At 34.0% G+C, this 16,072-nt stretch overlaps 1 protein-coding gene and 1 pseudogene across 6 annotated transcripts in view; one reads left to right on the plus strand and one right to left on the minus strand.

Annotated features, from left to right (window-relative positions):
* The window catches only part of POT1 (protection of telomeres 1), an 80,169-nt gene that overhangs the window by 56,268 nt on the left and 7,829 nt on the right, over positions 1 to 16,072 (minus strand). For all 6 annotated transcript variants that reach the window (XM_044246502.1, XM_044246505.1, XM_044246500.1 and 3 more), the window contains exons 3-4: positions 14,263 to 14,335; positions 11,010 to 11,101 (exon numbers count right to left, since the gene is read on the minus strand). In XM_044246502.1, the coding sequence (XP_044102437.1) occupies positions 11,010 to 11,101; positions 14,263 to 14,335 (165 nt within the window). The remainder of the gene's footprint in view (positions 1 to 11,009; positions 11,102 to 14,262; positions 14,336 to 16,072) is intronic.
* On the plus strand, positions 3,437 to 3,533 carry LOC122905738 (annotated as a pseudogene).

Here is a 16,072-nt window from a genome sequence, read left to right on the forward strand (position 1 = left end):
CTCCCACCCCACTGAGCAAGGAGTCCAATATGGGACTCAATCCCAGGACCTTGGGCTCATGACCTAAGCTGAAAGCAGACGACCCTTAACTGACTGGGCCACCCAAGCATCCCCAGGCAGTTTTAAAGGGGAATAAAATAAAAAGTAAGCCTGCTTCTGGAATATATTACTCTTAAAACTGAAAAATAAGCAATGGTTTCAACTGTCTAAAACTTCTGATTTAAATGAAAACTTGAGATTTTAGTCAAAGATTTAAAGTTGTTTAATCAAACTCACAGGGAAAGATAAACAGAAGTAGGGAAGTTTTTCAGTTCTAAATTCTCTTCAAAGCACACACACAAAATAACCTATTTCATGTTATTTTCTTTTTTACTGAAAAATGTCTTAAATATTATATGGAAAGAAATACATAAAATGCAAATGTCAGTTGTGCAGATGAACATTTTTCTATTTTTACATATAATCTAAACTTAATGAGTGTTTATTTTATGATGGAGAAAACATTTTAAATAGAAAAAAATCACTAAAAGCAGGACATCAGCATTCATAAGAAAATTTTCTTCAAAAGTCTAATTCTATTTCAATATTAGCAATATAATTCAGAAGAAGGCTGTATAACTTTTCCTCTAGCACAAATTTTACAACATAGAAATAACCACCAAAAATATTTAAGAAAACTAATGTGTTTATTATATTTCTAAACATGAACTTATATTTGACTATATCTATATAAATTATATGGAAGGCCCTCAATGATCCTATCCCAATCTACCTGGTCTATTTTATTTCCATGTATGTCTATTTAATACTATAAAAATCAGATTCTCTTTCATTCATAATGCTTTTCCATGTATATTCTCTGCTTATTCTGAAACCCCACTAATAACAGCATTTTTCTCTTTTGCATGTCCTGATCCTATCTATCTTTTAAAACCCAGAGTGTAAAAACTTTTCTTATGAGGTCTTAGCTTGTTTCTCTCTTGAGAAAAATAATTCTTCCTTCCTCTGAACTCTCCTATGCAGTATTTTAATATATTTTGCCTGTGTATTATTTACAAATGATTCTTATTGTTTTTAATGCTTTTAAGTTTATAAGCTCCCTGGGACTAAGAATGTCTTATCTACCTTTCTACACCATAAAAGTGGCTGGAAGGAGCTTCAAGTACAAGGAGTACAAGTATATGTTGAATAAATTAATACTAGTAAAATTAAAGTACAAACCTGAACAGAAGAGAGAAAAAAAATGAATGACGCTTAGTATCTAGTTTCCATGAATTTACAAATTGTAATAGCTTTTAAATTAATTCAAATGCACAGAGGATAAGAAAGATAAACACATAATAGGCAGTATTAGTTTGTATAAACACTCATTAGACTGAGTTGAAAATGAGATTTAATACGTATTGTTCTAAGTTCTAAGCTTCTGAAAAGAGCACACTGAAGCCATTCAAACAAGAATAGGAATTACACAGTTCAGTGCTAAGAATGCATTCTGATATACAGAGTAGGTATTTTATCTTAATCTGCTGAAGTTATTAGGAAATCAGCCTGAGAAGAATACCATTATTACTAAAAGTGATAAGGCTTTATTAATATCTGTGTATCAATGGTCTAAAAAAAATAAAAACACATTGGTAGACCTGAAATCTTTGAACTAACTCAGGATACTCAGATATCTGCAAGTGGGACATTTTCCTTTTGTCTAACCTACCCTGTCAGTGTCTTAAAAGGGGTGAGACTTGGTCATTAAACAACTTCCTTTTTGGGTTAGCCAATAGGAATATTCTACTGAAAACCAGTTTCAGAGAAAAAAAATCAATGCAAATAGCATAGATCTTTTTAACATAAAGAAGTGTTCTTAAAAATCAACAATAAAAAAAGAGCAACTTATTTGCATATTAACATGTCATTTTTACAAGCTAATATCTTATAGAATATAATCAGTAGTAGAACAAGAAACAAATCAGTATGTAACTAAAAAAAAAGTAAACTGCAAGACTAGTATATTAACTTGTTAATTTTAAATTGGTAGTGTATCCAAAATTCCCACGTTATTACACTTTAAGCAAGCAGGAAGAGGACACAGGAAATATGAAACAACTGATAACTGAAAAGAAAAACACTTATCTGACTTTGACAGGCATTAAGTGATTTTTACTATGCTGCCCTTGCAAATCCTGTTATTATATTTTAAAACACCAATTAAAAGTGAATGAGTGAAGGGAGAAGCCAGGAATCTGATGCCACTGATAACACAGTGACTGACAGAAAATGTTTCTCTCAGTACTATAGGCAATATTAGCATAAAATCCAAAATCTGTAAATGGTTTACAAATCCCTGTGTGATCTGACGCCCACCACCTCACCAGCTACCTACTACACAACATACCCCTGAACAGTTCCTTTTTGTAATTTTTAGCATTCCAGGCTCCTCAGTTGGGGGCTCTGTACATGTTGTTCTCTTTTACTAACCCACTCTCCCAGAACCCATCTTCATTCTTTCTGCTACTTTTCTAATTCTACTACTCAATTTCAGTCATATTACATCTGGATAAAATAATCAATTACGTAATAACTGTTTAATTTCCTCTGCTCCACTGAGCACTGTCCCAAGATGGCAAGGTCCATTACCCTTTTATTCAGGACATCCAGCACAGAAGACCAAAAACAATCAACAAGTATTTGGACAATTAAATGAATAACCAACTATGTGAATACATATTACTTACATATATGATACCTTCATTAAATCTTAAATAAACTGTATGAGTACTATGAAACTTAATTAAAAAAATCTCAGCATTTCAGAACTGAAAACAGGACTTTAGAGATCATGTAATCAAACACTTTCATTTTTCAGGTAAGAAAATAAGGGCGAGAGAGAATAAATGAACAGTCTAAGATAACATTCAGCTAAGTAATTGTAGATCAAGATAAGAATCAAGATCTCCTACTTTCCAAGACAGGCACTACTCTACAACATCTTTCAAAACTAAATCTCAAATGGAGGGAAAACAATGTATTGACAAACGTCTGTAATTCTGATGGTTTTGTGATAAAATGTTTTTTTTTAAACTTTCAAAATACTTTGAAAAAGTCCTTCCCCATATTTTATGTCCATTTATTAAACATTAAATCTTACTTTTAAAGGAAAGCTAAAACTGAAAAAAGTATTTCATACAAAAAAAGGTTCAATTACAGGGTGTATATTCCTGCAAAATGTATCACTAGTCTCGCAAAGCAAGGATTGAAATTTTGTTAAAATTCATTTTAATGAAATTATGAAATGATTAAAAGTAAAAATAAAACAATTATATTAAGTGGTAAAAAAATTCATTTTAATGTTTACATTTTTTTTTTTGGTAATCAAATGTGGAGCTAACCTTAAGGGAATAAGCCAATGACAAATAACAAAGGTTTAGGAACTGAATTAAGAGTGTTTGCTTCAGCGGCACATACACTAACATTGGAACAATACAGAGAAGATTAGCATGGCCCCTGCACAAGAACTGAATTAGAAAACCCATTCTTCTACACAGAGTTTTACCTCTGACTTTCAATAATTTTTAACCTTACTACTATAAACTCTTAAATAAATAGCCTAATTAGACCTCCCCAATGATCAGCATTCATGGATTTTAAACCCAGAAAGATTTTAAAGTAAATTGTGACCTCAGTCTTGTATAATTATATCTTAAAAAGGAAAAACTTTGGCTTACCATTATTAACATTCTCTGTTAGCTGACAAGTACTAATTAGCCAGTATAGTTCTATTCTGTTTTAATGAATACTTATTTAAAATATATTTCAATTGCAGAAAACACCTTTCATATGTCAGTTAGGGAAAATACTAATATCTCATACATCGTACATATTTTGTAGATGGACTGCACGTATTTTGCTAATTCATTGTATTATAACCATTTTATTGTGTTTCCAAATAATAAGAATCTTCAAGGAAAAGATAAAAATGTATTTAAAATGTAAACAGATCCCTAATATTCAATACCCTAACATTCAGATGTTAGATCCCAAAAATTCAAGATTTTTAAAACCCTTCTCCTCTAAAGATGTCCAAGATATGCTGTTAAATAAAGCAATTTATAAAACATGAATAGTACTGTCATTTGATGAAAAATGTGCATGTATGAGCTTATCTACATGCATATATAGATATAGACATGCATGCATAAGTACACACAGACATACACACATATACATAAAAGCTGGAAAGGTACAGGTAAAGAAGCAGGGATTTTATCTAATTTTATCACACTAGACAATATGAGTGGCTTCAGAGGAAAGGGGCAGCTTCTGCTTTTCTGGTCATACCTTTCCACACAACTTGAATGTTTTTTTAAAACCTTCAAGACCAGGCAAAAAGAACAAAATCTTCTAAATCAAATTATTTACAAGATCTAATCCAAGTCCATGCTACCTTCCTGAGCAGGAAAAGAATACAGTTGTGGAGACAGAGTAGTATCTCCACTTACTACAAGTTCTATAACAATACTTAGGATATTATATTTGTATAAAATCTTACAGTTTACAAAGTGCTTCTGTACATGTTTATCATTTGAGCCTTTAGTAATCTTCCGCAGTAATTGTCATCTGTAGTTTTATGAAGACAGCCACTATAAAGCTAAGGTTTGTTATAGGACTTCCACTAAAAATAATACAGGATTTTTACAAAACACTAATTTCTAATATCAAATCATTATTATTTCTGTATATGGGTACATAACTAATTACTCTTGGAACTTCAATATTAACTCAACTATACACCATAATTGAATCATATGAAATTCTGTCCTTAAAAAGCAGTTAATGATGGGACGCCTGGGTGGCTCAGTTGGTTAAGCAGCTGCCTTCGGCTCAGGTCATGATCCCAGCGTCCTGGGATCGAGTCCCACATCGGGCTCCTTGTTCAGCAGGGAGCCTGCTTCTCCCTCTGCCTCTGCCTGCCTGTGCTTGCTCTCTCCCCCTCTCTCTCTCTGATAAATAAATAAAATCTTAAAAAAAAAAAAAAAAAAAAAGCAGTTAATGATCATGGGTTCATGGATCTTTCTGAGAATAAGAGTTATAAATGACCTTCTCAGAGAGGGAAAAATAATACATACATACATCTACATTTAACTTTTACATTTATATTTAACTGGTTCAAGAACCTCTTCTGAGGCACCTGGGTGGCTCAGTCAATTAAGCATCTGCCTTCAGCTCAGGTCATGCTCTCTGGGTCCTGGGGTTGAGCCCTGAGTCGGGCTACCTGTTCGACAAGGAGTCTGCTTCTTCCTTTTATTCCCCTCTGTGCTCTCCCTCTCTCTCAAATAAATAAATAAAATCTTTAATTAAAAAAAAAAAAAAAAAGGATTTCTTCTGATGATTTGTACACTGCTGGGAGTTCACTGAAGATCCCTGAACCCTAGAATACTCGTCTTCTTTTACAAACGGATCGTCCTTTCACAAAAATTAATTTTACAGCTAGTTGATTTTATTTATTTATTTGACAGAGAGACACAGCGAGAGAGGGAACACAGCAGAGGGAGTGGGAGAGGGAGAAGCAGGCTCCCTGTGGAGCAGGGAGCCTGATGCGGGGCTTGATTCCAGGCGGGAGCCTGATGTGGGACTCAATCCCAGGACACTGGGATCCTGATCTTAGCCGAAGGCAGACGCTTAACGACTGAGCCACTAAGGTACTCCAGCTAGCTGACTCAAAAAAAAAAAAAAAAAAAAAAAAAAGAAAGGATGCTAGAGCCTCCCTCCTTACCATGCATTACAACTGTCTTTTTCCTCTGGTCAGAATCTGAAGCAGAGAGTTGAATATCTTACTTATTAAAAAATATCAGGACAGAAGAAAGGAAAGGCAACTTTAAAGATCTTAGCAAGTTGAAAGGACGGTCTAAAAATGCTAAAAGTGGACCTCTTGGGGCAACTTGTGTCTCAGCTGGTTAAGTGTCTGCCTTCGGTTTGGGTCATGATCCCAGAGTCCTGGGATCAAGTCCCGTACTGGGCTCTCTGCCTAGCAGGGAGCCTGCTTCTCCCTCTTCCTCTGCCTGCTGCTCCCCCTGCTTATGCTCTCTCTCTCTCAATCTCCGTCCAATGAATGAATAAAATCTTGGGGAAAAAAAAGTGGAACTCTTTACAGAATGGAAAGAATGATCCAAAATAAGAACATTAAACTACATTTCATATTTATTTCGTATATTCTGTAATTCTTGAAAACTAAATATTACTAACTCAATGTATCAGGGCAAAACTTCCCTGTGTGTGTCTAGCAGCCTGAAGAATAAGGAAGCTGTTAACAGCATTTATTTGGTTTTGTTTACTTTTTTTTTTTTTTGGAAGGATGGGGAGTCAGAGAAAATATGTTATAGCTTAGTATCACATGCAAATTCATCACTGAACTGATGTATTTTTCATTTTTCCCTATCTCAACAAAGCACTGTAACATACTGTTTTCCAGTTCAAAGGAAAAATGTTATTTATTTTTCTTAATGAGTGAATCTTCCCCTGTTAAACACCTACTTCATGTTCTCACTTTCATCCATACTCTCTCCCTTTTTCCCCCTCTCCACTTCATCATTTCTGGAGACTATGGCCCTTAAAAAAAAATGGCATGACTTCAGATCTCCTTGAGCACTGAATTCTTAATAATTCCGAACTGTCATCATGAATATTAATTATTTTACCTAAGCCGAAATAAAGTCATGCCTTAAAGGGCAAGAATAATAATAATAGGAATAATAATAGTAATGACAACATGCTTTTACTGGAGGCACCCACAAAAAGTGCCCCATCAAAATAGGTTTACAGAGCTACTGATTTCTACCCTACCTAAGTGGCCTGAAGCAAACTGTCAGATAACACCTCTTTTTTAGTATCTTTGCTTCTGGAACTTTGCTATGCCATAACAACTAGATTAGAACTATGTACCTCCAGTTTTTAAAATTGCACCTAAAATTACTCTATTTATCATCCTAAGAGAAAGTCTGATGAAATATCACAGGAGTTTTAGGATGTCAATCACACAGGAAATATTTATTTCCTTAAATTCTAGAATTTTAAAATACACCAGGGATTGAATAACAAACTTTTCACAGAAGTGAAAAATCACTACACTGATTCTCCTTTCCTTTATTCAAATTATGAATTAGGAAAACATTAATGGATTTACCACCTCTTCATAGAAGCTTTGGCCAAAAAGACAAAATTTGAGTTCAGCAATCTATTCCCAAAACACTGGTTAGAAGAAAAAAAAAAGGTAGATTTTCTGACAGTTAACATGAAATAAATCTTTATTCTAGACTCCAAAGACAGGTTTTACAAAAACAGCATTTCTCAAGTCCACTAAATTATTTATAAATGGTAAGTTTCTGAAACCACAGTATTCCAGAATTACTCAAATTCTCAGCTAATCCAACATTCTTACTTTATATTTGATTAAATTTATATCTGGAGATTATCAATGGTTACTCAAAATCCAGTAATTAACTGGAAGCCACACTTCTGGGCTAAGACCAAGGTGCACTTTCTCTTGCTGCTTTTCCTCATTGGGGCTGCACCTAATTACAGCAAGATAGAGAGTCATAACAATAATAACTGGCCACATACTAAGTTCCCACACAGTGCCAGCAGTAGGTACATTTATCTCTAATCCTGACAACAATCCAGTGAGGGTGGTATTAATACTCCTATCTTGATTTTTTAAAGAATTTTAAAATTAATTTTTATTGATTTTACTCTAAAGATTAATTTTTTAAATAAAAAATTTTGAAGAATTTTTTTAATCTTTCAAGAATAAAATTGAAAAACACTGAACAGAGTTAAGCATTTTGCCCCAATCACACCTGCTGGAACTTAGATACTGACCCCCCTGCTGTGTCTGGAACATGCATTCATACTTCTCAGCCTTTGCACTTACAAATTCCTGGTTACTCCAAATATCTAAGGACCACTTTACTTCTTTCAAGTTTCTGCTCAAATGTCACCTTATCAGAGTCTTTCCTTCATCAAATTAAAATATATCCTCACATCTCTCTCTCCCCCTGCTTTATTCTGCACAGCACTGTCTGCCACTTAGAAAATTGTTTATCTGTTCACTATCTACCTTTCTCCAACAGAAAGTATGCTGCATAAGAACTCTGAAGGACTCATTTTCTATTACATATCTGTATTGCCTAAATATTGCACTGCAGACATGTTTTTTTAACTGAAGCAAAACATAATGGAAAACTTGCCATCTAACTATTTTTTAAGTTTTTTTTTTTAAGATTTTATTTGTTCATCTGACAGAGAGAAGGAGAGAGAGAGAGATCACAAGTAGGCACAGAGGCAGGCAGAGAGAGGGGAGAAGCAGGCTCCCTGCCAAGCACAGAGCCCAATGTGGGGCTCCATCCCAGGACCCTGAGATCATGACCTGAGCTGATGGCAGAGGCTTAACCCACTGAGCCACCCAGGTGGCCCATTTTAACCCTTTTTAAGTGTATAACTCAATGACATTAATTACAATCACAATGTGTGCAACCATCACCACTACCTATTGTCAAACCTTTTCTTCACCCCAAGTAGAAATTTTTTAACCACTGAGGAAAAACTCCCCATTCCCCGCCACCAACCCAGGCTCTTGGTAATCTCTCATCTACTTTCTGTCTCTGTGAATTTGCCTATTCCACATATTTATATAGATGAAATCACACAATAGTTGTCCTTTTGTGTTTGGCTTCTCTCACTTAGCATAATGTTTCCAAGTTCATCCATGATGTAGCATGTATCAGAACTTCATTCCTTTTTATGGCTGAGTAATATTCCACTATATGACTATAGCACATTCTTTATCTATTCACCTGCTAATGGACACTTGGGTTCTTGCCACCTTTTGGTTATTATAAATGAGGTAGTCCCCCCTCGTGTGTGATTTTGCTTTCCATGGTTTCAGATGCCTACTGTCAACCATGGTCCAGAAGCGGATGATCCTCCTTCTGACATACTGTCAGAAGGTTAATAGTAGCCTAAGGCTATACTGCGGTGCCTACACCATTCACCTCACTTCCTCTCATCATGTATGCCTTTTATCATCTTACATCATCACAAGAAGAGTAATCACTGTACAATATTTTCAGAGAAAGAAACCACATTCACATTAATTTTATTACAGTATATTACCATAAATGTTCTATTTTATTATTGATTGCTATTAATCTCCTGCTATGCCTAATTTATAAATTAAACTTACTATGACAGGTGTGTATATATAGGAAGAACAATGTATACAGGGTTCAGTACTATCCACAGTTTCAGGCTTCCAGTGGGGGTCCTACAACCTGTCCCCAGAGATAAAGGGGGGAACTGCTGCAATGCTCCATCAAACACTCGTGTACAAATATCTGTTTGAATTCTTATTTTCAATTATTTTGTCTGTATATCTATTAGTGGGGTTGCTAGGTCATATCATGATTCTAAGAAGAAACATCCAACTGTTTTCCACCGTGGCTGTATCATTTTACACTGAATGGATGTTAACACCTTTGTCAAAAATCAACTGCCCATAGATACATGGGTTTACTTCTCGACCCTTAACTCTATTCTGTTGTTATACATATCTATCTTTATAACAGTCCCACAGTGTTGATTACAGTATCTTTGTGCTGAGCTTTGAAATCATGAAGTGTGAGTCTTCTGACTCTGTTATCCTTTTACTAGATTGTTCAGGGTCCCTTGAAACTCTCAATGAATTTGAGAGTCAGCCTTTCCATTTCTAAAGTCTGATAGAATTTTGATAGGGATTACACTAAATCTACAAGTCACTTTGGTTGGTCCTGCTAGCTTAACAATATTGTCTTCCTACCCAAGAATACAAATGTCATTCCACTTATTTAGGTCTTATTTAATTTCTTTTAGCAATGTTTTTTTAACTTTCAATGTAGAAATCCTTCACCTCATTGGTTACATATACTCATAGGTATATTATTCCTTCAGATGCTAACACACATAGAATTGTTTTCATAACTTCCTTTCTAGACCACTCATTATGGGTAAATAGTAACAACGGATTTTTATGTGTCCACTTTGTACCCTCCAATGCTGCTGAATTCATTTATTAATCCTAGTGGCTTTCTTTTGGATTCTCTGGGATCTACAAATACAGAATCCTGTCATATGAAAATAGAGACAGTCTTACCTCTCCCTTTAAAATTAGGTGTCTTTTATTTCATTTTCTTATATAACTGCTCTGGCTAGAACTTTCAGTGGAAGGTTGAAAAGCAGTGGTAAAGTAAGCATCCTTGTCTTGTTCCTAATCTTAGTGAGGAGCTTTGAGTTGTTCACCACTGAGTTTAATGTTACCTATGAGTTTCTCATAATTTCCCTATGGTGTTGAGGAAGTTTCCTTATGTTCCTAGTTTCCCAAGTGTTTTGATTACAAAAGAGTACAGGATTTTATCAAATGCCTTTTGTGTATCAGTTAAGAAGACCATCTGTTTTTTCCCTTTTTCTATTAATGTGATATGTTACATGGACTGATTTTTTTATGCTGAACCAAACCGTACTCCTGGGATAAATCTCACTTTGTCATAGTGTCTGCTCCTTTTAATCTGCTGTTGGCTCAGTTTGGTAGCATTTTGTTGGATTTAACAGGCATGTATTTTGAAACAATTATCAGAAAATAATAAAAAAATACAGTTATAGCTTATAATTTTTTAGTTATTAAGAATTATTTTTTAATTGAGGGGAAAATGTATATATCCTTAAGACATTCTGTTAAATATTAAATATTAAAATGAAGTGAAAGAAAAAATTGTCCATTTTTATGTCAGTGTTAAGTTTTATAATCTCTTTGGAATGTTACAATTTTAAAACTATTTCTGAAGTATCCTTTTTATATACCTGCAAATACATAATATGTAAAACAAAACGAAAGAAAATAAAACCAAAAAAAGATCTACAGAATGAATATAACATCAATAATTTTAAATTATACTCCCAAAACAAAAAGTAACATGAAAATAATTTACCCCTTCATAGAAAACTTTTGCACAGTCCTTTGCTAATTTTCCAAAAAATAATACATTGATGGTGTTGATCTCTGAATTTGAATTTTCTTGTTCTATAGAGGAAAAAACACATACAGAAAAACACTAATTAGATACAGCAGTTTTACACACATAAGAAAACTGACTGATAACTACATTCTAAAAACTGTAGTTATTTCAAAATATAATTATGAAGAATAAGTAAAATTTTTATAATTCACTTTTAGTTTAATACCTTAAGTAATGCAAAGATAATGCACAGAATACTATTAGGTACTAAAACCAAAATTATTATAAGATTCAATTAGAATACATTTTATAAATTTCGATAAATATTACATTAACAGTATAAAATATCCACATTCTATTTACTTTCCATGTTTATAATAAAAAGAAATTGAGTGTGGTAATTATTCAATTTTTATACTATATAACATATCACCCCCAAAATAGTTCATTTTCTGAACTTCCAGCAATCTACAGTGTCAGCACATTAAGTTTTAATATAGGTAAGTGTGATTTTCTCCTCCAGCACACACAAATTAAAGAGTAAAAGAATAGTGTATGTGTAAAGACCAAACTATCTATGATTTTTGAAAATGAAACAATTGGGAAAAAAAAGAATTTCCACAATTTTCACTCTCCAGAGATCACCTTCTACAACCAGAGCAGCAGGGCCAAAATGCTAAGACTCGATTATATCATCTGAGGAAAGTCTCATTCATATCAGCTTTCAAATATTCAACTACTCCAAGAAACTGCCATTGTATCAGATTTTTATGCATCTATAGGAGTATATGAAAGATCTTTCCCAAAATGATAGCCTTTTTTGTGTGACTTAGAATTCTCGAATCTGCTACTCTGTCAGATCTGGTGGCATGCAGCAGTGAAACAACTGCCTCACAGCTGCCTACTGCCTCCCTTCACTTACCTCTTCAACTCCTCAAAACAAGCATACACATAAACTGAATCACTAATGTGTATCAAATATAAAGACACCGTGATTTCTAACATTGTTAATATCTTAAATGACCTATCAGATGTCTGTGTCTGGCCATGACGGACTAACAGGTTTATTCTCCAGTCTTAAAATGACTAGAAATGACTAGAAAGCTAAGGAAAAATATATGAAACAACAGTTTTCAGGTACCAGACAACAGGAAGTGCAGGAAAGTGTTCTGAGAAGGAAAATAAGGCAATACCCCTGGCTTACTTCCTGAAGAATTTCCACGCAGCAGAAAATGGAGTTAAAATGCAACAAAGCTCAGCAGCCTTCACCAAATTCAGAAGAGTTCAGATACGAGGACAGCAAGGTGGCTAGAATTTGCAGGGCAGAGTGCCAAAAACAGCAGCACAGATACAGACTGCTCTGCAACCATGAGATGGGTCCTTCAGGTCTTTGCCTGAATACTTCTCTCCAAGTACGTGGAAGATAAGTACCTCAGGTACAGAAAGAACCCATGAAAGGAAAAGGCAGAACAATTCTGAGACACACAAGGCTAGGAATTGTTCTGGTTCCAACCACACAGAATGGAATCCTCATACACAAGGCAGAGAGCAGAAGTGTCAGAAGGTTATTTCCTTGGTGATAAGGCCAAATTAGTCTGAAAATAAAGGCTGTTCTATATCCACCCAATGAAGCGAATCAAACTGATTCCAGGAAAATTAAATGTATCCCAAAATAAAGACAAGTAATATTTAAAGGATGGGTAATAAATAAATAAATCCAACATGATAATATAAAATTCTAAATGTTTGGTGTCCAGTAAAAAAAATTACCTCCATGAACATGATTAGGAGAAATGGAAGATATTTTAAAAATCTCAAAATGAACTTTCGAAGTTGAAAAATATAGTATTAGAAGTTAATAGTACATTGAGTGGAGATAACAGCAGATTAACAAAAACTAAAATGTTAAAGAAAACTAAAAAACAGAAAAGAATCAATGAAAAGAAAAGGTGATTTTAAATGTCAATAAAATAAATATCTAGCCAAAATGATCAGGGGTAAAATGAGAAGGTAGTCACAAATTATCAAATAAATGAAACAGGATATCACTACAGGTCCTACCAACACTAAAAGTATATCAAAAATATATTATGAATAACTTTTTACCAATATTGTTGACAACTAAGATGAAATAGACAAATTCCTTCAGAAACAAACTACTGAAGCTTACTCAAGGAAAAAAGAAAAAAAAGAAAAGCCCTATTAATAAATAAATACACTGAATTGAGGGTTTAGAACTTTCCCATAAAGAAATTTCCAGGCACAGTTGGCTTCACTGATGAATTCTACGAACATTTAAGAAAGAAATAAAAGCAATTACAGATAAACTCTTCCAGAAAATAGAATAGAAGGAGGCACTTAACAGCTCTTTCCAGGAAGATAGCATTACGCTGATACTAAACTCAAACTCATTACAAGAAAAGAAAGACATGGAACAACATCCTTCATAAACTTAGATGTAAAAATCCTTAATTAAGTATTTGTAAATTAAACCTAACAATATATCAAAAGAATGATTCATCAGGCCTACTACCTTATTATGCTTTATTTTTCTTCAGACCACATTTCTATCTAATACTACATACGTAATTATTTATTGAATTTACGTACTCCCCTAAAATGTAAACTTCACGAAGGCAAAGGCTTTATTTTGGTCACTGCTGTATCTCCCATACCTAGAACAGTATCTAATATAAAACTGGTTTTCAGTAGTTAAAGTATGTTGTAATTCAAAGTCTGTTTCCCACTGACTGCGGCAGGCCATTCTTCAGTCCAATTTTACGACTCGGATGAGACCTATTCCGGTCCTCAAATATTGCATGGCAGATCTTTCTAGCCTACCGGGATTATTTCACGGTTACTAGGAAGAAGGCATAATCTCATATAACTATACCTAGATAACAAATAACACAGTGTTTTAAGTTTGCTAAACTGTTTAGGTCACACTAGTGAAACTAGAAGCAGGGGTACCAGTTAGCTATTTTAACAGTTTAGATGTGAGATTAAAGGAATCTAAAGTAAAACAGAAGAAATGGGTGAGGGGAAAGAGGATAGGTGGTATGGAAAAATTTATTTATTCTATAGTTTTTTTTACACTACTGTATATGTATTACCCATTAGAAATCATTTCTGTGCTCATGCATGTACACATATATAAGTTATCCATTTGTAGATGATAAGGTAAAAAAAAAAAGTTAAGCAGAAATTGTCTTATTACACTGTATACCTTGTAGTGCAATCTTCAAAACAGCTGTTCTGTTTCCACCATAAGTTAAAGAAGAAATAAGTGAGAGTTTTCCCTAAAATGAGAGAAAAATGATTATACAGAAAACCCAAAAGAGCTTATTATAACACGAAGAGATAAGTTAAAATTGGAAAAACTATTTTAAAAGCAATAAACTTTTATTTTTCCAAAAAAAATCAAAGTACTATGTTCAAGTCACCATATTTAAGAAATGAAAGTGATTTTACTGAATAAATTTCAGAAGACCTAATTATTTAGGGTCATAACTTAATTTTTTAAGCAATCTTATTAGTTAAGTATTATCCAATTCCTCATTTTACAGATAAAGATGAGCTAGCTCAACTTCAGCTTCCTTTTAACCCCCAGAAGGCTGTTCTCTACAGAAGAAAAATGAAGAGTCTGCTCCTAGAAAGAAATAAACACTAATTTAAACTAAATAAACACTAATTAAACACTAAAAAATTAAATAAATTTAATTATTTAATAATTTATTAAAATAGCTAAATTATAAAACTAATTAAACACTAAATAAACCCTAATTTAAAGAATTAAAAAATGCAAAATGGTAATGTCATAAATGTCATAAATGAGGGCAGTGTAGAGAGGGCAAAGCAATGAACTAAAGCACACAGAGTTTAGTCCTCATTCTTCTATAACTAACAAAGTCTGTCACCTTAAAAAAGCTATTTAATCACAGTCTCTCAGATAAAATGAAGTATTTAATGTAGGTAGTTTCTATACTTTCTTCTGGCTCTAAAATTTAACGATCCTAACATTATAGGTCTCTTTGAAAACTTCCACGTAGAAATAAAATTTAATAAAATTTAAAAATTTTTAAATTTTAAATTTAATAAAATTTAAAAATGGATCTCTGGGGTGCCTGGGTGGCTCAGTCAGTTAAGCGGCCGCCTTCGGCTCAGGTCATGATCCTAGGGTCCTGTTCAGCGAAGAGCCTGCTTCTCCCTCTCCTTCTGTCTGCTGCTCTGCCTATTTGTGCTCTCTCTCTTTCTCTGTCAAATAAATAAATCTTTTAAAAAAATAAAAAATAAAAATGGATCTCTAATACATATCTCCCACACTAATATTCCAGATTTTGATATAGCCAGCAACAACAAAAACCTACATTCCTACACCAGTTTTACTTATAAAACTAGGAATTAAAAAAAAAATTAAAACCAGGCTTTCAATCACGCATGATTCGGTCAGAAGTAAAAATAGTTCCACTTGGAGGTAGAAAGCTGGAAAGTACAACAAAAGGTTGGACAATGTACAAATTTCAACCTTTTTTTGACCTGCCAGAGAACTAAAATCAAAAGACAACCGACTAACCAGCAATCTAGGAAAAGGAAAGTATCTCCACTAAGAGAGGGGCAACAGTGAGTTGAGGTCACAATGCAACCAACTAATCAGAAATTTTTTTTTTTATTAAAGATTTTATTTTATTTATTTGAGAGAGAGAGACAGTGAGGGAGAGAATGAGCGAGGAGAAGGTCAGAGAGCGAAGCAGACTCCCCATGGAGCTGGGAGCCTGATGTGGGACTCGATCCCGGGACTCCAGGATCACGCCCTGAGCCGGAGGCAGTCGTCCAACCAACTGCGCCACCCAGGCGTCCCCAACTAATCAGAAATTTAAAGAAAGGGAAGATCTTCAAGGAGAGATGGGTGGCAAGCAGTTGCTCACCTGAAGTAAATGGCAAATGCTGCCTGACATCTGTCAGAAAATTCATCTAACATTTTAATGAGTTGCTAAGGCTAAGTGTGGGCCACTGAGAAGACCTGGAACTTGTGGGAG

This window comes from Neovison vison, chromosome 4 (assembly GCF_020171115.1).
Source record: "Neovison vison isolate M4711 chromosome 4, ASM_NN_V1, whole genome shotgun sequence".
NCBI classification, from domain to species: domain Eukaryota; kingdom Metazoa; phylum Chordata; class Mammalia; order Carnivora; family Mustelidae; genus Neogale; species Neogale vison.